Here is a 23535-nt window from a genome sequence, read left to right on the forward strand (position 1 = left end):
TTTTGTTTTTTTTTACTTTACTAGGGAGCCCACTTCTTCCCTAGATTGGTTAAAAATAAATGAAAGTAGCATTAAGTGAAATAAATGTCTGAGTAGCTATGGAGAACAAAGTGAGAACAGGTGCCTGTTCTCCCCAGAGGAACGAAATACCTCCTGCTTTTGAAAAGAGAAGATCCTACCATAACAGCAGGCAATGTACAGTCTTTTTTGGTTAGCTGCTGCAAATATTTCACACAGTATTCATTTGACACACCTCTGAAAACTTCCCTTCTCTTTCTGCCCCTTCCCCACTTCCAAAGATCAGCTGTCTGAGCTCTGCTAATCACAAGGGTGCGGTTCAACTAGCGAAAACATGTTGCAGCAAGAGGAATGTACCCTTTGCCCTTTTCTTTTTCTTTGCTGGCCTTTCTAATATAAAATTTCTATTGTTGCAAAGCCAGGAACCATTTTTAATTTTCTCCATCAGTGAAACCCACCGTGTTATTTTCTTTTGCTTATGGCAAAAGAAAAAAACAAACAAAACAAAACAAAACAAAAGCCAAGTTACCTTGGTAGAAAATGGCTCTTCAGCAGCCTTTTGTGAAACTAATGAAGCCACAGCTTTCCCATTTCCTCTATAATCTAGCCTCACTCTTGGGATCACCTATACTATGTTGGACTTAATGGTTTTCTGTTTTTGCCCCCTTCTTGGCAAATAACTCTTAGATGCATTGCTGCATACTGTGGATTGGCTCCAGCAATCCTAAGCCGTTCTTTTGATGTATTGGAATAGTTTCTTTTGACTCCCACAGAGTAGCCATTGAAAAAGGTCTGTTTCTTGTACTTACTCTTGGACAAGTGGATGACTGCTGGCATCATACTCAATTGATTTGATAGGACTTACATTTAGGTAGCATTAGTTAAGAAGGAATGAGGGCAAAGGTAGGGTGCAAACCTACTTGCGGAGGACTGTGCTTTCTTTTAGAAGACAGTTGTGACATCCCCTTGCTTACTTCTAGGTTCTACTCTGGTACTATAACAAAGTGAATTAAACCTATCTCTCCAGAGAGAATTCAGTCTAACCCCAAAATGTTAACATTTCTGTTCTTTACAAGTGAAAGCCAAATTGCTTTCCCTAGTGGGTTTCAAATATTTTTTTCTGCAAAATATGTTTGCTTTTTAATAATAGATCATTAAGTTAAAGCATAAGTACATCTCTCATAAAAATGACCTCCCATATCCCACTGGGATGAAAACAAATGGTCTGATCAGATTTTAAATAATTGTGACATTTTGATTATATGAATAAATAGGAAAAATAGATATTTACCTGCAATAAAGAAAAAGAGTAAAAAATAATTTTACTAAAGAATAAATTTTCCAGGTGCACCTGAGTGGCTCAGTCATCAGTTGAGCATCCAACTTCATCTCAGGTCATGATCTTAGGGTTCATGAGGCCCAGTGTCACATTGGGCACACTGCTGTCAGAGCAGAGCCTGTTTCAGCTCCTCTGCTTCCCTCTCATTTGTACTCTCCCTGTGCCGGGGTGGGGGTGGGGGGTGGAGGGAAGCATGGATTGTCCACTGAAATCGTATCTTCCACCCAGCTACCTATAGTTTATTGTGAGAACGAATGGGATGGTTTCATCTAAAAAATGAGTTTTATTACTCCTTCAATATCTAATTATTACTAAGTATCAATATTTAATTATTACTAGTGAATTTTAGGGCATAGTAAAAAAATGTGTAAAAGTCTATCCTTTACATGGGTAGAGACCAGTGATTATTTCCAAAGAAGACTGAAGCACTTGTAATTAAGTTAATATCTGTTAATCATATACAGAATCATGACTACATCTTGCTTTTCTAGAACTTCTTATTTTGTCAGATAGTTAAATAGAACTGAAGCTGTCAGATGGATACCCATATTTATCTATCAAAAGGCTAGAGAGAGGGAAAGATGAAACATAGGCCAAATAAAGCAGGAAGAAGTAAAAATAAAACCAAACTGAGACCTTTCTGCTTGATGTTCTGCTTGAACATCTCTGACCTAAGGTCAAAAGAATTTACAAGATAGAGTTCTCCTTGAATAAAGCTGGTCTAATTGGCATCCCTATGCCTTTACTGGGTTTTTTTTACAAGCATTTTTTAAACATTTAAATTTATAATCACCCTTAAGAAATACAATATTTACAGAGACCAGAGTTGAAGCTTTGGGTACAGACATGTAATATTTATAGCTAGATCTGCAGGGGTCAGGGCTGGTGTATTTATCGAATCAGAATGTGGCAGAAATATAGTTTTCAGTCATTCATTATTTCAAGAATTCACTTGATTATCTCTCTACTTCTGGTGTGATGGGATGGAATATCCTTGGCTTATTTAGTGGAGTTTTGGTTGTAATTTTCTAAAATTATTTCTTCAGTAGAAGTCATCATTGTTTGTTCAGTTTTTCATATAATTTCACATTGTCCCACAGAGGGTTTGTGTCTCTGTACATTTGCTTTCAGAGCTCTCTTCTGGTAGAAAGCTGCTATCTGTGTTTATCTGTACATCTTACTGCTTCATTTTCTCACCTGCAGAGTGGGTGTGGAAACAGGAGGTTTTTGTGAGGATCAGGTAGACTATGACATATAAAGTACTCAGAATACACTGCCTGACACTTAATCAATATTAGCACTGCTTTGTCTCTTTTTGTCTTTTTTTTTGTTCTCCCTGTTACTACCATTATTTGTTTTGTTTTGTTTTTGGTTTCCTGGGGACTTGTAGACACAAACGAATGAATTGAGTGTCATGGCTTTGTCTGCCACCCCTAATTGTAAGCAGGACTTTGGCATAGGCTCTTAGCCAAGACTGCTAGATATTACTACATCCTTTGAACAATAACAGAAGCTGCTTGCTACTGGAAAAAGATATTTGAATAAGCAAGAGGCATATGCCCCCAGCTTTAATACACATATTATGCTTTTAAAATGTAAAGGGAGAGGAGAGTGGCACAAGTGCATTTATTAACAAATGTTCCCAATATGAGAACTAATCATAACTTAAATACTAAAATTGAATTTCCCATATATCCTACCTTTTTCTGCCTCTCTCCCTAAAATCTTTTTGGATTTTATCTCAATTCATTTTTTTAATAATTAATTAATTAATACTTATGTGTTCTCATGATATCATGATGGTGCTAAGAGCTAAAGTGTGGATCAGAAGGTCTACAATTTAGTTCCTGCTCTACCCCTTGCTATGTATTTAACCTTAAGTTTTCCTTATCTGTAACCATTCTCAAAAATGTGTATAAGAATACTGTATTTGAAAGCGATTGGTGAAGAAAGCTGGAGTAGCTATACTTATATCAGACAAACTAGACTTTAAATTAAAGACAGTAACAAGGGATGAAGAAGGGTATTATATAATAATTACAGGTTCTATCCATCTGGAAGAACTAACAGTTATAAATGTCTACGCACTTCCAGCATAGTGCTGGAAGTCCTAGCATCAGCCATCAGACAACAAAAGGAAATAAAATGCATCAGAATTGGTAAAGAAGAAGTCAAACTTTCACTTTTTGCAGACGACATGATACTCTACATAGAAAACCCGGCAGACTCCACCAGAAGCCTACTAGAACTGATCCATGAATTCAGCAATGTTGCAGGATATAAAATCAACATACAGAAATTGGTTGCATTTTTATACACCAATAATGAATCAACAGAAAGAGAAATCAAGAAAGTGATCCCATTCAGAATTGCACAAAAAAACATAAAATACCTAGGAATAAACCTAACCAAAGATATAGGAGATCTGTATGATGAAAACTATAGAAAACTTATGAAGGAAACTGAAGAAGACACAAAGAAATGGAAAAACATTCCATGCTCATAGATTGGAAGAATAAATATAGTTAAAATGTCATTACTACCCAAAGCAATATTCAATTGCAACATTCAATGCAATCCCAATCAAAATTGGCACCAGCATACTTCTCAAAACTAGAACAAACTATTCTAAAATTTGTATGGAATCACAAAAGACCCCGAATGGCCAAAGTAATATTGAAGAAGAAAACCAAAATGGGAGGCATCATCATCCCGGACTTTAGCCTCTACTACAAAGGTGTCATCATCAAGACAGATGGTATTGGCACAAAAACAGACACATAGACCAATGGAATAGAAGAGAGAACTCAGAATTGGACCGACAAATGTATGGCCAACTAATCTTTGACAAAGCGGGGAAGACCATCCAATGGAAAAAAGACAGCCCCTTTAACAGATGGTGCTGGGAGATCTGGACAGCAACATGCAGAAGAATAAAACTAGATCATTTTCTCACACCATACACAAAAATAAACTCAAAATGGATAAAGGACCTGAATGTGAGACAAGAAACCACCAAAACCCTAGAGGACAATCAATAAAACTAATAGGCAACCGGGGTGCCTGGGTGGCTTTGTTGGTTGGGCGTCCGACTTTCGCTTAGGTCATGATCTCACGGTTCGTGGGTTCGAGCCCCGCGTTGGGCTCTGTGCTGACTACCAGCTCAGAGCCTGGAGCCTGTTTCAGTCTGTGACTCCCTCTCTCTCTGACCCTCCCCTGCTCACGCTGTCTCTCTCTCTGTCTCCTAGAAATAAATAAACATTTAAAAAAAAAAAACTAATAGGCAACCAACGGAATGGGAAAAGATAGTTGCAAATGACATATCAGATAAAGGGCTAGTATCCAAAACATATAAGAAACTCATCAAACTCCACACCCAAAAAAACAAATAATCCAGTGAAGAAATGGGCAGGAGACATGAACAGTACTTCTCCAAAGAGGACATCCAGAATGCCAACAGACATGAAATGATGTTCAGCGTCCCTCACCACCAGGGAAATGCAGATCACAACCACACTGAGATACCACATCACACCGGTCAGAGTGACTAAAATGAACAAATCAGGAGACTATAGATGCTGGCGAGGATGTGGAGAAATGGGCACCCTCCTACACTGCTGGTGAGAATGTAAGCTGGTGCAACCCCTCTGGAAAACAGTGTGGAGTTTCCTCAAAAAATTAGCAATNAAAAGAAATTGGTGAACTGTGAAGCTCTAATGAAATGTAAGGTAGTAGTGTTATTAGCAGTAATGATATTAAGAATTCAGAGAGTGGCAGAAATCCTCAAAGGCCTCTTCTTCTAACGTTGGTCGATGGTGGAGGAGACTTGGTATGAAGTCGGGAGGACTAGACACAGGTGGGGCAAGCTCAACAGCCTGGAATCTGGGCTTTGTTTGTTCTACAGAACACATGATTGCATGTCTTGGTTTCCCGAATATAAAGTGATAGGATTGTTGTAAGGATTAATTGAGACAAAAGTTGCAAAGGACATAGTGTAAAGCCTAACATCCAAAAACCAGTAAGAGTTAGCCTTACATCTGCCATTTAATAGCCGCATGACTTTCTACCAAGCACTGAGTCTCTAAGATTGTTTTCTCATTTTAAAAACAAAATAGTAATTGCCATCTCATAAGATTTCTGTAAAGACTATGTAAATTATAGCATTTAGCACAACATATATATATCATGTTTATTAAATGATAGCTGCTATTATCATCATTATTTTTAGTAGTGATTAATTAGTAGAAATGGCAGCAGTAGTGGCATTGTATGTGGCACTGGGCTTGCATTAGAGAATATCGCACATTAGAATGGAGAGATTGATCTGAAGAGGTAAACTTAGCCTTCCTATGAGGGGATAGTAAGCATATTTAAAGTTTGAATTTTTATCTTGAAGACAATAATGAGCCATTGAAGGATTTATTTTTTAAACACAAGAAAATATAATTGATTTGTGCTTTATAGAGTGGAGTAAGGTAAGAGCAAGAAATAAGGAGACCTGCTTGAATGACAGTGCTATCTTACATGAAGGAAATGATGTGAGAAAAAAACATGTGAGAGAGATGTGGGAGTTGGACTAACAGGACCCCGTGATGATTCTATGAGAAGAGAGAAGCAGCAGCTGGAAATAAGGATGTTGATTTGGGTGTGAAAAGAAGTAGCAAACATCAGGAATTTGACCACTTTGACCACAAAGTCCCTAACCAAAGCTTCTCCTGGAGCCATATTGGAAAGAACTGGATGTTCTCCTCCTTCAAAATGCATCTTATTGAAACTCTTTCTAAGCTGGAGGAAATGTATTCTGTTATTACATTCATGATGATGAAAAGTTTTCATGGGATCCTTGATTTCACCTGGAAAAAAAAAAATAGTAGTAATTTTCTCTCTATGACACGCCCCAGGCTCAAAGATTGCCCCTGACAGAGCACGGGGTATATATAGTGTTCATTATGATATCCTCATCCCACAACTAGCACATATTGATTTACCTGATTGTAAATGAAAGCCATCCTTCCAGATGTAGAACAGTATGTATTTATTGAGTGCATACTCAAAGCCCTGTGCTGAATCCTGAGGGTCAGAATGGGGTGGTGTACAAAGAAAAACTAGAAATGAAATCATTTTAAGGAGCTTATAGTCTGGGAGGGATGATAAGACATGTAAACATGTAATTATAAATAGGCAGATGGTGATGCTGGGCACAAGAGTATATATATTCTACATCTTTTTTTATACTACTTAACCTGTGTTCACATGTATATCTCCTACATAAAACTATGATCTCCTGGAAGGTAGAGAACATCTTATTCACTTTTGTATACCCTTCCCCTCAGTCTAGTTTAGCTCCTGCATTAGATCTGGAACACTTTTTTCTTTGCTTTTCATTTCTTTTTTTCTTTTCTTTTCTTTTCTTTTCTTTTTTCTTTTCTTTCCTTTCCTTTCCTTTCCTTTTCTTTTCTTTTCTTTTCTTCTCTTTCCTTCCTACCTTCCTTTTCCTTCTTTCTTTCTTTCTTTCTTTCTTTCTTTCTTTCTTTTGTTGTTCTTGAATAAAAAGTATAGAAACAGGGCTTCAAAACGTTATTGATAAGATCCTCACCTGACTGAGAGGAAGAACAGATTTTATAAGGAAGTGTTCAAACATAGAGGGTAGGAAGTTGGAGGACTTTAGTCAGTCACCATGTTTAATAGGTGACTCTAAGAAACAGTATTCCAATTAACCTGGAATAGAGGTAAATAATAGACCTTTGTGACATTGGAAGAAGAAGCATCTTTTCCTCGGTATGAAGAACAGTCTGGTCCAACTAAAGAAGAGTCAAATTCATTATATTTAAGGAAATTTCTTAGGTACAAGGAAAAGTTCAGAGATTTTCTGTGCAATAAACTATGACCAATTGCCATGTATTATTAGTTACCACACTCTAAGAATATACATCTCAATCAACTTCCAGCTTGCTTCATAAAGATGAGTTCTCATGTCTACTAATAATAAGGATTCTTTTCAGAAGACTACACCCAGCAAGTAGGAAACCAAGGATTCACTTCCAAAAATTAGGATTTCTGTAAAGACTATATAAATTCTAGCAGTTAGCACAATACTTGGTATATATCGTGTTTATTAAAGGTAGCCAAGGTCAGGGAGGTATCAAGGAAAAAACCTACCCACAATAAAAGAAGAAAATAAGTTAGCCAAGAAAAGCAAACTTTGGATTTAGCTCTTAAAGTCCTTAGGGAAAAAGATAAAAATACTTCTTAAAAACTTAAGGAGTTTTCAAATCTGAAAGACTTTGACCAGAATTTTGTCTATAAGCATATTGTATACCCAAACACATGTACTTTAAGAAAGACCTTCCTCATATTTTCCTCTATCTTTCAACTGCCATGATTCATTACTATTTGTTTTATTTCTAGTGCACTCCCAAATGTGGTCCAGGATTCAAGCATCGGATTGTTCTGTGCAAGAGCAGTGACCTCTCTAAAACATTCCCAGCCTCACAGTGTCCAGAAGAGAGCAAACCCCCTGTCCGTATCCGCTGCAGTTTGGGCCGCTGCCCTCCTCCTCGCTGGGTGACTGGAGACTGGGGCCAGGTAAGGTGGTGGGACTAGGGGCTCCTGTTGAAGCAGCACCTTGAGACACTTGAGTTTTCTGATTCAGTCATTATAAGGGCTCCAGAGATGAGAAACACGATATAGAAATCTGGGTATAAGATACAAGTATGAAACAATGCACGAGCAGCAGCCACACATAGACCCACTAGCTGTGTTTCTCCCGCACCCACACACTTCCTACTTCTACCTACTCCTTGGGGCTTACCAATGTAACTTAAAATTAAAAGAGAGATAGTCTGTATGGCCAGATATTTGAGCAAGCTAACAAAACTTTGGATTCTAGTCCCAAATCTTTCAACTACTTCAAAAACAAATTTGTTGACATCAGTGTCTTAACTTTCCTACTTGCAAAAGTGGCTGCTCTTAACTTCACAGAAAAAGTATGGGCATTCTAATTAGCTTGATAATGTGATTGGCAATCTTTGAAATATTATTAGTATCTACTCTTCAATGGATTTATCTGATGGATGTCATGAATTCGGAAGCCAGTATAAAGAGCTTTTGGTCTGTATTTTTACGTGAGACTCTGCATTTTGTGTTCTAATTCCTATTTTTTCTTTCTTCACTCTCACTTACTTTTAAACTGTGTTATCTTGGTGAAGGCCATCTTAAATCCTTAACAACAAATTGATATATTTGGATACAAGGAAAAATGAGTATTATTCTTTTGGATGTCAAAAAGGAAATCTATTAGGTTACATTAAAAATAATGTTCCAGAAAGGTAATACTTAGACAATCAATGCCTTTTTCCTGTGGTTTTATAATTAACCATGTAGCTAGTTGTTTTATAATATCTGAGACCCAAAATAAATCATGGCACATAACTATACCAGTATGATTTTGTGTAATCTCTAGACTGGCTGGACCTGTCATTACTTATTAAAAATGGCATTTCGTAGAAGTAGTTAGCAAAATTCTGGCCAACCCTCCGTATTTCTACAGTATAGCAGTATGTAGAGACCTCTTTCATTACAGCTGGGAAAGGGCAAAGGTTTTCAGTCTCCATTGAAGCAAATGAATATATTTGCTCTGTGCTCAGCCAGCCCTGTGGGGAGACAAAATCAGTGTGATCTTAAAATAATTAACATTTGCATGTGTATAACAAATAATACGTTGCATTTGTATAGCAGTATTTAATTTATAAGGTACTCAAGGGGTATCCACATGATAGGCATTGTAAGCAATTATGTGTTTCACTGTGGAAGTATAACAGTTTCAAAATATGGAATTGATAGGGTGTTAAAGAATCGGTACAGACATGCTCTCATAATTTTGATTTACATATTCTTTGTTGCAACACACTGTTATATAAAGGTCAGCTGAAAGTTTTTGCATGTTAGTGATTTCACCAAATTTGCAGTAATCAATTTCGGATTATTCTTTTAAATGTTGTCAAGTCCTTTTCTTGTCATCTATGTTTTAAATTCAGTTTACTAAAATTAAAATTAACTGGTAAAAATATTTTTTCAAAGACATTTCAAATACACTTTAATACATTTCATGGTGCATTTGATTATCATTCTGTATTTAGAAATTTTTTTTTCTGCTGCATTTCTTTTTTTTTTTTTACAAATAGTTTATTGTCAAATTAGTTTCCACATAACATGTATTTAGAAATTTTAAAATAAAAGTCTCTATGAATATCCCTGCAGGTCCTGTAAATGTTTTGAGAGTTTTTACAAACAAATGCAATAAGGTCTCAGTTTGTTAACCTTGTAAGTATCACTGTCACCTGTCTTGGCACTGGCTAGCTCATCTCCTTGATCCCTGATCTCACAGGCTTTGTGGGCATTCTGGGTGGCAGACCCAAAGAAAGATCCAGCTTCATGCTTTAGCCCAGACAGCTGATCAGTCTCTCCTGAATCTAAGTTACTCAGAGAATATTTTCAACTCTAAAGTAACTAAAGCCCTGAGTAGATGAAAAAGGAGGAGACATGCTACTTGGCTCACATTTGTGTGACTGCCAATACGTTAGAAAACTCAAGGTATTTATTTAAGCTTTTTTTTTTTTTTAAACTGGTCCCCATCACTAGCCCGCACAGCATTCACAGCTATTGTACTGAATTCCTATTTTGATCAGATTCACAGCACTCCAGTAGACTATCAGATTATTTGCCCATAGCCCTATGATAAATAGGGGGCAAAAGTGATGTCCCAGCCCTAGACTCTTCTAATTATTACTTCCTCATGAGGGTTTTCTTATTACACTCCTGTTACAGTTCACCTAATCGGAACTGTTAGAAAAATAGCCCAAGAAATCTCTTGTTTTCTAGAAACTATACGGCTTCCATTTTCTAGGGTAATAACATGTTCATTGAATTTTCAAATGAATTCTAGAGTAGAATAACTTAATTATATATCTCTCCAAGATGAACTTCATATGGACTATAAAAGCCAATATATGTGGTATTTGAAAAGATATAATATCTTTTTACCTCCTGAAAATTGTTGAGATTCACATTTTGTTTCTCTCTGTGTCTTTGGGTTTAGTGTTCCGCTCAGTGTGGCCTTGGACAGCAGATGAGGACTGTGCAGTGTCTGTCCTATACTGGACAGGCGTCTAGTGACTGTCCAGAAACTGTTCGGCCTCCATCGATGCAGCAGTGTGAAAGCAAATGTGACAGTACCCCCATTTCCAATACTGAAGGTGAGTTTCCCATGGAGAATGGGCCTGCGGTCTCAAGCCGCTTGCCTGTAGTGGCTCCCAGGGTCTGAAGAGCCCTGGAAAGCCACCGTTGTAGTACAGTTCATGTAGAGCATTTGTGAAAGCTGCATGTGCACTGGGCATGTGATAAGGAAACCTACATTTTTCCCTGACTACATGACCTTGTTAAGTCATTTAACCTTTCTGGAGCTAAATTAGCTTATCTTTATAATGAGAGACTGGAGTAGGTAACCTCTAAGGTCACATCAACCTAGCACTCTGTGTTTAACTTGTGCCAGAAATACAGAGATGGTGTCTAATGGACTGCACTTTGAAGTGAAAACTTGTTTCTTTTTGGGTTTAACAGTGGATCTCCACCATCATGAAGATTAAAATTCATGCTTGTTGTACATATAATGAAAGCATATATTTGAAACTATTTGTTTCAAATGCTAATTTTCTTATTGTAGGAAAGAAGAAAATGATGATTATATAGCTGTTTATAGAGGAAGACAAAGGTCTTTGCGCTCTAAAATTTCTCTTTCTTATGTATTGAGAAATCTGTTTATTAATAGCAGATGCCAGCCCAAATCTTGAATTTTCTTATATCTTATTTAAACAAATATACTTTGTTTATTCAGTTCGGCATTCATTGAAAATTCCCTGAGTGCCACTAGGTAAGAGGCACTACAACAGAAATCTTGGGAAATATAGAGACAAATATGGAATAGTGAGGAAATTCAGACTGGCTTCTCATATGAAAATAGAGCCATGCCCAAACACATGCACAAGAACATCTGAAGCCACTAATTTAAATTATGTAAGAACCTAGTTATAGGGCTCTGCTTAAAACAAAAGTAGAGAGCTATCCTGAACATAATTTGTTAATGTTTTTCAAGTGAAAATTATGTGCTTATGAACCTATTAAGAAGAGATTAGTCCTTTTGACTACATTTATCCAATTTAAAGAATTTTTTAAAAATTACACTCACTGTTGGGGCACCTGGATGGGTCAGTCAATTAAGCATCTGACTCCGGCTCTGCGTTGACAGCTCAGAGCCTGGATCCTGCTTTGGATTCTGTGTCTTCATCTCTCTCTGCCCCTCCCCTGTTCACACTCTCAAAAATAAACAAACATTGAAAAAAATTTTTTATAACATTCACTATTTTAAAATGTTTCCTTAGGAATTTTATTTTAGGAAGAGCAATCATCTTGTATGACAGGATGTAGAGAACTTACATCTTTTCAAATGTACTGGTTTTTATATCTAAGCCTCAACATGATATCCTTATTGTATAATTTACTCTTCCAGATAAGTATGGCCTTATTGTACATTAATTCAGAATCACAATTTTAATTTGCAAAATCCATGGTTCTGATGTCATCTACTTTTTTATCCCTTTGCTAAGGATTATTCTTGAAATTGAGCTTTTCTTCTCTTAAGAAGGACTCAAAATCCATGATAAACCAAAGTGTTTTCCTTAGCAAAACAATCTCTTTTAAATAATCTAAGTAAAAATATCTCTCTTGTGTAAGACTGCATCATTTGTAAATTGTTTATCCATTATAAATTATTAGCAGTCTATCACATGGCTTTGAAGGTCTAGTTTTCTTTCTGAGCTGGAAGATAAAAGGCTGAGGTGGGAAAAGAGGATATAACTATCATATTAAATTACTCTGTTTTTGGTATTACGGTAGACTCTTTATATTTATTATCCACCTTATATATCTCATATACATAAATATCTGTGTGTATGTGGGTACGCACACACATGCACATTATAATTATGTCAACAACCTTCCAAGAACTGATATTACTGATGAGGAAACTGAGGCACAGAGAGTGATAGTGACTTGCCAAAATGATAAGACTAGGAAATAGTAGACTTGGGATTTGAACTGAAATTTGGCAGAGCTCAAGATCATGTCAGTTTCAACTATATTTTTATGGTATTCTTAATTCACCTTTTGAGTAGGATATTTTAACATGAAAACAGAGCTTCTGGTTATGAAGTAGCAACACTTTCTAGTATGACCGTCATCCTGATTCAGTAGATTCAGGCTTAGTCATTGCTGAAAGAATTGGTTTTTTAACATGCTTACAGCAATCTATATTTTGAAATTATGTATATAGCTTTATTTTAGGCATTTTAGTACTTTCTCCAAAAGCTTTTCTATAAGTGGTTAATTATTATACAGAAACTTCACAGATGGAGATGCAGAGTTTTCAGTGTGGCAAAATATCATTTGCAACTGGATTTACTTCTGCCTTAAAGAAATTCTCTTAAATTTTCTTAAATTATTTGTAGAAACACCTCATGGTCACTTAATCTGCCTGACCAAATCACATTTTATTAATATTAATTTGAAGTAAGCAGTTAAGACAGAATTTTTAGCCTTCTTAATAAAGGAGGAAACTTTTAAGACATTATTAATACTGCAAAATATGTCTAATCTTAGAACTGTCATTCCCTAAAGCTGCTGAGTCATTGAAAAGAAAGAGGATCACTCTCCTACAAAATTAGATTTAAAGTGGCTATGTCTGTCATAACTTGTTTTGTGTTCTCTTTGGCTTCCTGGTAGCATATGTTGAATACATTTAAATACCTGAAACTATCTGTTCATTTCACTGGCAGCTGATTATTGAATGCTTGTTGTGGCCATCCTCTTCCATTCATTATGGAAAATTCAAATACACTTATAGGCGTATAGTCTTACAGGGAAGATGCTTTAAAAAAAGAAAAAAGGAAGGAAGGTAGAAGGTGGAGCCTTGTTGTAGAGCCATTGATATAGTGCTAAAAGTTCAAATGGAAGACCAGTGACTTTAACCTTTTATTTAGATCAAGGCAACTTCATAGACTAAGTGATCTGTGAATGAGCTGTAATGTGTAGTTGGAAAAATAACCGATGTATACACTGGGAAAAGAGGATGAAACAGTTGAATTAAATCATAAATTGTCATTAATAGAGATATGAAATGGACAGATAATATGGATTTCGAAAGAGAAGAGGCTCTTGCTTGGAAGTAATGTAAGAGTAATCTAATATGGCTTCTGGGGATCAGGTTAGGGAGAAAAGAAATGCTTGTTGCTAAGGGAGGTTGGGAGGAAAGTCTGGGAGTAGGGGAAGGAGTAGGCTCTGGTCGCCACAGGAGGTTGAAAGAGCAGAATTCCCCAGGCTCTACCCCAAGACAGAGTTGGACCAAGGGAGATCCCTTGGGATCTAAACTACAGTTTTTCAGTGGGGTTGCTATAGGTGAAATGGACCATTGATAGAATATTGAGAATTGTTTTAACAACCACAGTTTAGGAATTGGTTCCCTTTCTAACAATTTTATTATGAAAATAATAAAACATTTCAAATGTAACAGCAAAGTTGAAAGAATTTTACAATGAACACCCACTATCTGGATTCCAGCATGAACATTTTCCTGAGCTGATTTATCACATATATGTCTATCCCTCAATGTAATGGTATTTAAATAATGTGCTCTATTCACCAACCATTATTATTTACTCAGCAAGCATACTGACAATGGGCCAGGCACCGAAACTATGAGGGGAATATGACAAGGTCCTTGTCCTCAAAGGGAGCACAGTTTATTTTATTTTTATTTTTTAACATTTATTATTCTTTTTTGAGAGTGAGAGAGACAGAGCATGAATGAAGGAGGGGCAGAGAGAGTGGGAGACACAGAATCTGAAGCAGACTCCAGGCTCTGAGCTGTCAGCACAGAGCCCTACACAGAGCTTGAACTCACGGACCATGAGATCATGACCTGAGTGAAGCTAGACACTTAACCGAATGAGCCACCCAGGTGCCCCTAAAGGGAGCACAGTTTAGCAGGGCTGGCAACAAATAATTTTCATGATATGGGCAGCACTCTAACAGGGTAGAAAGAAGTCACCATGAATACAGGAAGGGTAATCAGTAGAAGCATTGTGGAGAAGACCAGCTTGAGTGGGGCACTGAAAGGTATGAAACAATTTGCCAAGAAGACATGGAAATGGTGGGCATTCCAGGTAGAGGACACGTGTGTTCAGTCATCGGGGCATGGAGGGCAGTTCAGTATGGGTACAGTGGGTTGGCAGTTGAGCACGTAGTAGAGATGGGGCTACAAAGAGAGGGACTTGGTTCTGGAGGGTCCTGAATGCCATGGAAGGCAGTTAAGACTCTATCCTCAAGTTCTAGGGAACAAGCAAAAGAAATTGGAGGGTGACATGCTCAGGGTGGCAAGAGTGTGAAGGAGCAGAGGGAGGTCAGCCTTCTGTGGAGGGAGAGTTAGAACATTATTCTAAGTGTCCAGGCTTACATGATGAAGGCTTGAACTAAAGTAGATCTAGTAGAAATCAAGAGGAGTAATTAATTGGGAAAAAAAAGAATAAAATAGAAGGGAGAATAAAAAGAACCTGATGAACAGGCAGACACAGGGATAAGAGATTTGGAGGTGTCCAGTATGACTCCCATTTATATTTTAGTTCCTGGATACTATAAATTGTGATAAGGAATTTAAGGAAATTTAAAACACATTCATCTCCAAATACCTTAATAAAATAATGGAATTTGAGTAAAATTTTTAAAAATGAAAATAAACAGTGGAAAGAGATGGAGGGAGCTTAAGACAACAAAGAATAATAAGAGAAATTCAAAAGTGAAGCATCAAGACATTAAAAGTAAATAGTAAGGGGCACCTGGGTGACTCAGTCAGTTAAAGGTCTGACTTTGGTTCAGGTCATGATCTCATGATTCGTGAGTCTGAGCCCCACACCGGGCTTTCTGTTGTCAGCACAGAGCCTGCTTCAAATCCTCTGTCCCTCCTTTCTCTGCCCCTCCACTGCTCTCTCTCTCTCTCTCTTTCTCTCTCTTTCTCTCAAAAAAAAGTAAATAGTAAATAGTAAGACGGAACTAGGAGAAGGAAGCAGGGAGATACAATTTGCCATATACAACATCTGCTTTAGTTTTTAATTCTTGAAATTCAATGAAGGGCTAAAGCATTATAGGCTTGAATTTGACAGACTGCCATGATGAGGATAACACTGCGTTGCTGCTGAGAGTGAATTATAGACACACTGGGTATCACTGGATCTGAAGTACTACTCAGAGTAATTTTTTAAAGTACATTTGGCAGCTGGGACTAGCCTACACAAGCTTACCTGAAATTCTATCCCAAATGCCATTTTATTCATCTTTATGCAGTTTCAGGTTCCTTGTAGTTTATATGGCGAGTCTTTTCAGCCTCTCAATAGAACAAGGCAATCTGTCAGCTAGTATTTATCGCTGCCAGCTAATAATTCATGGTGCGCCATGAGCTGGTAACTGACCGAGGAAAGGCGTGGTTAGTGTACATTGGTTTACCAGCCCAGGCTAACAGTGGCTTTGGTTAGATTCAGTCTCCCTCAAGTGAACGACTTTGGAGAAAGCCTGAGCAGATCCAGAAATCTTATAAGACCTTCAGAACAAAACAACTACTAGATTTGGGGTTTAAAGTGGCATATGTTGTATTAAAACAAGTGAAAGGAACAATGAAGGTCATTTGAAGACTCTGAGTTGAAGGAGATGAGGAAGAGAAGGTTTTTTTTTTTTCTTTGCCATTTGAAAGAGCTTATAATGCACCTTAGCACTCAGGTTCACATCCCTAGCTGTCTGGTTTACAGGGAATCCTGGATTTGTGTTGAGATTATATTACCTTGAGAATGAATGTGGGTGGCATTCAGGGAATAAGACTGGGTAAAGAGAAGCTGAAGAAGCAGAGAGAGAAAGGAATGGCTTAGCCCATGATAGGAGAAATTGGAATCAAGTTTCATAGTTGATACCACCTTGCTTCGAGGATGAAAAGTTGGTGGACTGTTCCCATTGCAATGAATAATGTCAGGTTCCCAAATGAAACTTGTTATTTCACCCTTTTCCAGTCTGAATATGTGGAATATCAAGGGCAATTTTTTCAGAAAAAAATACTGAGTTCACATCCCTCACCCGGACTCCCGCACCACACATTCCCATGTACAGCCTTTGCCATCTCACTTCTCACTAGACTCTGCATCTTTTTGGGCAGTTTGACAGAGACACAGCTGGTTATACTTTTGTAATCCAAAAGATACACCCTAAGGTGCTTAAGTCATAACTCTCTACTTACTGTGTTCCTCTGAATCTCATAAAGAGTTTACAGGCACACAGGGCATGCATTTGCCAAAAAAGGATGCTGAACGGTCCAACCTGGTCATGAAAGGATATGTCCCTGTGTATCCCAGGCCACTCCAATAATACAATTTACCCAGGCTGTGCAACGTTTTAGGAAATAAATGCAGAGCCCTGCATTTCAAGAGTTGCTCTTGTGTTCCTTGGACCAAATGAAGCCTTGAAAGTCACAATGAATCTGAATTCAATTGCATCCTAAATTCATAAGCCTCTGTTCCGTGTGACTGTGTGGAAACCATGTCTTTTAGATCGGAGATTTGAAAGATTAATCTAAAGCACCTGGGGAAAAAACCCACTGGCACATCAATGATAAGTAGATTCATGTGTTGCCTATGAAACGGGTTGTCTTATTTTCGCATTCAAGTCTACCATAACCCAGATTACCAGGGAGACCCACTCTTGCATACCTGGAAGGTTACTTAAGACTCTAGTTATGGGCCTAGTTCACATCGCAGGGCCAAGTGTCCCTTAGAAAAATGTAGGAATACCCCATAAATGTTCCTCCCCACCAGAAATCTCTGGACTTGGGTAATGTGAAATTTTGTTTTCAGGGAGAGGTGGGATGTAAAAAAAAGGAGAGACTAGTTAGGTCCACAAAATATTTCCTAGAAGCTTTACAGGAAGGACTTCTCACCCTTCCAATGGCCTCACAAGAGAAAAGGTAGAATGTGTGTCTTTCTTTCTCCTCGTACGAGAGTAGTTAGGCGTTACATGATGACAGCTGAAGAGATAATCAAGCCTTCATCTTAAAATCCTTGACCCTGCTGGTTTAGATTCCACTACTTAAAAAGCAATAGATATTAAGTGTATCTACATGAAAATAATATGATAGTAAAGACCAAACCTTTCAAATAGATTAATTACAGAGTACTTATATTACAAAAAGATTCTAACTAAAGGATTCCTTTTGATACGTGTCCTAGTATAATAGTTTATTTACAGATTGTGTATTACTAAAGTATAGAGAAGCTTTTAATTATTAGATACTCTAGAGATTAGCTAGAAATCAGTGCATACTGAAGATCATTCAGAAACTAAAACAGAGCATTTATTATTGTTTTGATTTCAATGGGAAACTGTGGTTTAATTTATGCACAACTTTTCCAGAATGGTTTTACCACAAATGTAAGCTGTACTGTGTATTGGCTCAAGGGTGAGATTATTTCATTTTTTCCCAAGTTTTTATTTAAATTCCAGTTAGTTAACAAACAGTGTAATATTAGTTTCAGGTATAGAATTTAGTGATTCATCACTTGCATTATTACATATTTTTAATGGCTTTGAGAGTGCGGCAGACTAGTGAAAAAGTTTTATAATTAAGGCCTCTTGACTACATGAGCAGAATGTCAGTGAGGCACTCCAGAAGCTCAACAAATCAGTCCTCTCTAGGTCAGCTAAAAAAGTGGCAGATGGGCTGAATGCCCCAGTATAATTTAATGCTGCTACTAATATATTTAAGATTATATTTAGCTTTCTGTAATAGTGGGGCTTTAAAACTCCATGGTGCAACTCAAATCACCTTCCACTCATGTCATTTTACACAATTGAAGGAGGACGATAAAGCTGAAGAAAAGCATTCAGGCCATTTCGAATACCTGTGACCTAGAACCCTGCTTTCAAAAAACATATACCTTGGGCAGCTGGGTGACTCAGTCAGTTAAGTGTCTGACTTTGGCTTAGGTTGTGATCCCGCAGTTTGTAGATTCAGTCCTTGCTTCGGGCTCTGTGCTGACAGCTCAGAGACTGGAGCGTGCTTTGGATTTTTTTTTCCCTCCCTTTCTGTCCCTCTCCTGCTCATACTCTGTCTCTCTCTCAAAAATAAATAAACATTTAAAAAACAAAACAAAACCACGTCTCCTTCTCCAGGAGCCTCACTGACTGAGGTGGTGGAGCATGCAGCTCTTGTTTTTGGGATTGTGAGTTCGAGGCCCATGGTGGGTATAGAGATTTTTCTTAAATAAAATACTTTTTAAAAATTCCCCTTTTTCTAAGGTGGCAGAGCAAACCTTCCGATGATGATGTCACCAAGAGTTAACAAGGGTCTGCCTTACAGGCAAAAATTTTTTTGTAGTTTCATGCCGAGAATCCTAGCCCCAGCTCTTAAACCAACTAGGTATGAGACCAGCTTGGGTTTCCTAACCTTTGTGAGCTTCAGTCTTGTTATCTCTATAAACCTGATGTTTTATATAGATAAAAGGATTAAATATATTAATATATAAAACCACAGGCAGTTCCTGGTACATGGGAGGCATGTGATAAATTATTTTTAACATGATTATTATTGGATTAAGTGCTTGTGGCTTTAAAAGACTAAGAATGAAAGACCAATTATGGTTACCTTCTCTGATAAATAATTTCCATCAGTCCAAAGGCTGATTCCTCCTGTCTGGGCAGTCTCTAGAAGGCAAAACCAAGAAGTAGGAACAGGATCTTCCACTGAGGCCCTCTTTTGGGAGAGCCCCCACACTCCAGGCTGTGTGTCCTTACGTAGCCCCAGTGTCTCCACTTTAATGTCTCATCAAGGCCCGAGGTCTCAGCCTTGGAGTCCCCAGCCCTGGCTCCTCCCCCGTCTCTCCCACCATGATTTACCTGCTCTCTGTTTAATATCTTTTTGTTAATTTGCTTATGCATGCCAGTGTGTAACCCTTCCTGAGAGCCCACGTACATTTTGACAGGGATCTCAGAGAAACAGTACATAGTGGTTGATCTTAGAGGCAGATGTGTTGGTGGTAATCATAACAGAGCTAACAGACTGAGTTCTTCCCCTGTGCCGGTGCCACGGCCATGTGCTTTGTAAGCGTTAGCCCATGTGAGCCTCACTCACCACAGCCTGAGCGCAGGTCTCGTCAGTCACCACTTCACAGATGAAGAAACTGAGGCTTAGACAGGTGATGGAACCTGGCCCAGGACAATCAAATACTGGGAGGAAGCAGCTTCAGAATTCACCCCCAGGCCCAGCTGTCTCTGGCTCTGCCTCGCATTACCACTATGTTATGTTGCTGGTGCAGGCGGGTCTGGCACACTCCTGAAGAGGCACCACCTCCTTAAGCTTGGTTCTGCTTCCAGGACCCAAATGACTTTCTGCTTTCAATCAGGCTGGATGGAATCAACTTAGTTGACAACAAACTTGAGAGGGGTGTTGTAAAGTTCAGAGAGGGACGTCCCAGCAGCCAGCTTTCAGCTGAGGCTGACCCTGCTCCTGGCCAGATACTGTGCTCTGGGCCTCGGCATACTGAGGAGAGTCCTCTCATTTTGAGCACCTACTTAAAGAGCTGAATTCTGACTTAGACTTGTAATAACCTGAATGAGTGAATGGAGGCGTAATTGGAGGGAGGAACAACTTATGAGTATTTTTTATCCATTATTTATTATCTGTTGTTTAATCAGATTCTCAAGTCTAAATCTAAAAGAAGCGTCTGTGAATTTGCTTGTATTTTGCTTATCTCAGAATTTTCCTGGACAAGCAGCAACTCTTCCAAAAATAGAGTAATGAATCTCCCAGTAATATTGCACCCCAGAAAATACTGACTTGTGTCAATAGGACAGCATTTTCTCAGTAGTAATCAAAATATTGCGTCCTCATCGAGAATGTCAGAGGGCAACTTACTGATATCAGGTGGTAAAAGATAATAACTAACAGTGGTAATAACAATAGTAAGTCAGCATCGTACACTGGTCAAGTGCTGATAACCTGCGCACTGCTGTGGGTGACATCACGGGATGTACATGTTACATGTGGAAGGGAGAACTCTCGTCATCCCTATTTAGAGATGGGGCAGCTCCGGCACACAGAGACTAAACTATTTGTTCAGAGTCATAAAGTCAGTAAATGATAAAACTAGGATTAAACCGGAACAGTCTGGCCTCGAATTTTATTTCCTTGTACTATTAAAGCAGCCAATCCTCCTTGGTCTATCAACCAAGTCATCTTTATATTTTGACAAAGAAGACCAAAACTAAAGTTTACTTTGTTCTTGAAGCAGTCTCACCAAGCGCTTCTGCAGACTGTGAGGAGGGTGGTCTCTGCTGGCGGGATACTCCATGAAGATGATTTAGATTGAAGATGAGTGATACTGTATCAGCTTTTCTCATTATTTTATTTTATTTTAGTCTATTCACTTTGAGAGAGAGAGAGAGTAAGCATGCATGAGTGGGGAAGGGGCAGAGAGAGAAGGAGAGAGAGAGAATCCCAAGTAGGCTCCATGCTCAGCATAGAACCCAATGCAGGGCTTGGATCCATGAACCATGAGATTATGACCTGAGCCAATCAAGGGTGGGACGCTGAACCTACTGAACCACTCAGGTGCCCCACTCATCATTTTAACAATTGCATTACCTTGACAATATATCCCTCTTGGTAACACTAATAACACTTTTTTTTACACAATTATTCTTGGTCTAAACCTGTTTTGGTTACTTTTTACTGGTCATGACAGATAAGAAAAGAAAAAAAATACAAAGTGACCTCCAAATTAAAATATGTGGAGATCTTTTCATCTCAAATTCACACTTGATTTGCCAAAAATCATGACTTCTTTTTTTTTTAGTGCAAAGTTTAAAGAGTTTTTTTCTTGTCTCTCCTCCCTTCTTTCATCCAGAACTTAAATATATTGAGAATCCTACTGTGGAAATGTTCTATTGAAGATTATAACTATTACTCTCTTTATGAGTCAAATCATGAGTAAGGGAGTTTGATGGTGGCAGAGCTTACATTTGCAGAAGATTGAGGCCTCTAGGTTAAAATTTAAGCCTTTCACTGAAAGAGTGTGGGACGTGAGATCAATAAAATTGTTACCTTACTTTTCAATAATAAGAACCGAAAACTTGCCCATTGCTTCGCATGTCACTTCTCGAGTTTATCTTATGGCTTGTGTACCATGTATATGATCTCTTACAACTGCAGTGGATTTCTGAAGCCGGGGGAAAAATACAACTAGATCAGGAAGCAAGCAAGCAAGCAACAACAACACAACTGTCCTGTTACACTGAACTTCACCCACTATTCTGACTGATTCTAATTACCTTCAGTAATTTACCCAGGATGCTTCAATATAACCACCTGGAAAAATGAGGGTGGAACTTTGATTCTGGGAGGCATATGGAAATTTAATTACTAGGTTTACAAAGTATTTTAAAACCCCCAGGTAAAAGTGACCAGAAGACTGCAGAAGAGTCTCATTATTATCAGTAGTGAGGTTATGTGGGGGTGAGAGGGGTGCTGAGGATCAAAGGCCGGTGTCCTCTTCTCCATACTGGCCCCTTTGCCCCATCTTCTGCAACCAGTCTCAAGGGAAGATGGAGAAAGAATCATTTATTCACCTTCTGGCTGCAAGAACTGCAGACCTCAACTGTGGCAGTTCTAGCACTGAGGAGAAAATACACATAGGAAAAAAGAAGGCCATGTCTCACTTCCAAATTAAAAAAAGACATTTCTACATGTTTCCATAACCCACAGACTGCAGCCATTTGAGGCCAACCTCTCCAAGTTTTCCTCTTTGTCTAGTGTAGTTGCTGAATCTAGGCCACTGTCAGCAATCCTTTTCATTCACCCAGGCCCATCCCCACGCCTCACAGATGCACAGATTCTCTGGAGACATGTGTACTTTGGTATCAAACAATGCAACTCATGTTTGATTTTGGATAACCTTGCACTGCTGAATAAAATAACCCTTGAGAAAGAAGCAATAAAAGAGCTGTAGGAAAAATGACTCATGTTTCCAAGCTGTCTAAAGTGATCACTTATCCCAACAAATGGTAATTCTTTCAAGACACAGTGGGCATGCACCATACTTGTAAAAGTCTGGGAGAAAAGCCTTGCAATCATTTTTTTAAAATGGTGTTAAAATATAGCAAAAGAATGTTTCTGGTAGGCTGTACCATACAGGGTATGCTTAAAAACAAAAACAAAAACCACATGGATGTGGAAGCCAAGGTGGACTTGGTGCAAGGGGGTCCCCGCTGGACACAAACATGCAGACTCATTGGCATGTTTCTGCACTTGTTTATGTGCCTCTAATTGTTTTCCATTTTCTGCCCCCATTCGCTAGAGTGCAAAGATGTGAACAAAGTGGCGTATTGCCCGCTGGTGCTCAAGTTCAAGTTCTGTAGTCGAGCATACTTCAGACAGATGTGTTGTAAGACCTGCCAAGGACACTGACCCGTGGAGAGCCAGAGAGGGAGCCTTGTCATTTCATCGTGGAAATGCGTCCATCAAAGAGAGCCACCCAGAGGAAGAGGATTGATGTCCTTGCAAATGCATTACCCTGTGGAAAACGTAACCACTGGTCAGCCCTAGCTGACAGGATTTCAATATTATTTTAACTTCTGTGAAGTGGGATTTATTGATCCAAAGTGCTGGACACGGTATTAGGAGGGAATGCCAGATCGGAGAGATNTGTGGAGCGTTTGTGTTCTTTCGAGTAAATCCAATAGCCTGTTTACCTCCTTGGACCATTAAGATAATTTTTTTTATGGACTTAGCAATGACACTGAATCCATTTGTATTTAAAACTGTTTAAAATGTAGCTGTTATGACTTGGTCAACTATGGAAGTAAAGAAGATTCAGAAATCTTAAGTCCTAGCTTAAAAATATTTACTATACTTTATCTCAATACAACAGCACCACAATTTAAATTCTAAAACGGGCTTTTAACTGTAATTTAAGGAGCAATTATAAATCAAAAGTAATGAAAGTTTGTATTATTTTTCTTCATTCCACTTAATTTCCTTA

The 23535-nt window shown here is 38.2% G+C and overlaps 1 protein-coding gene across 1 annotated transcript in view; it reads left to right on the top strand.

Moving 5' to 3' along the window:
• Positions 1-23192, top strand: part of ADAMTS6 (ADAM metallopeptidase with thrombospondin type 1 motif 6) — a 270295-nt gene extending 247103 nt beyond the window's left edge. Inside the window, exons 22-24 of the mRNA XM_077773561.1 lie at positions 7766-7942; positions 10455-10611; positions 22852-23192. Coding sequence (XP_077629687.1) covers positions 7766-7942; positions 10455-10611; positions 22852-22961 — 444 coding nt within the window. The 3' untranslated portion in view covers positions 22962-23192. The remainder of the gene's footprint in view (positions 1-7765; positions 7943-10454; positions 10612-22851) is intronic.
• Positions 23193-23535: the final 343 nt, after the last annotated feature.

This window comes from Crocuta crocuta, unplaced genomic scaffold (assembly GCF_008692635.1).
Source record: "Crocuta crocuta isolate KB4526 unplaced genomic scaffold, BGI_CrCroc_1.0 scaffold383, whole genome shotgun sequence".
Classification (NCBI taxonomy): domain Eukaryota; kingdom Metazoa; phylum Chordata; class Mammalia; order Carnivora; family Hyaenidae; genus Crocuta; species Crocuta crocuta.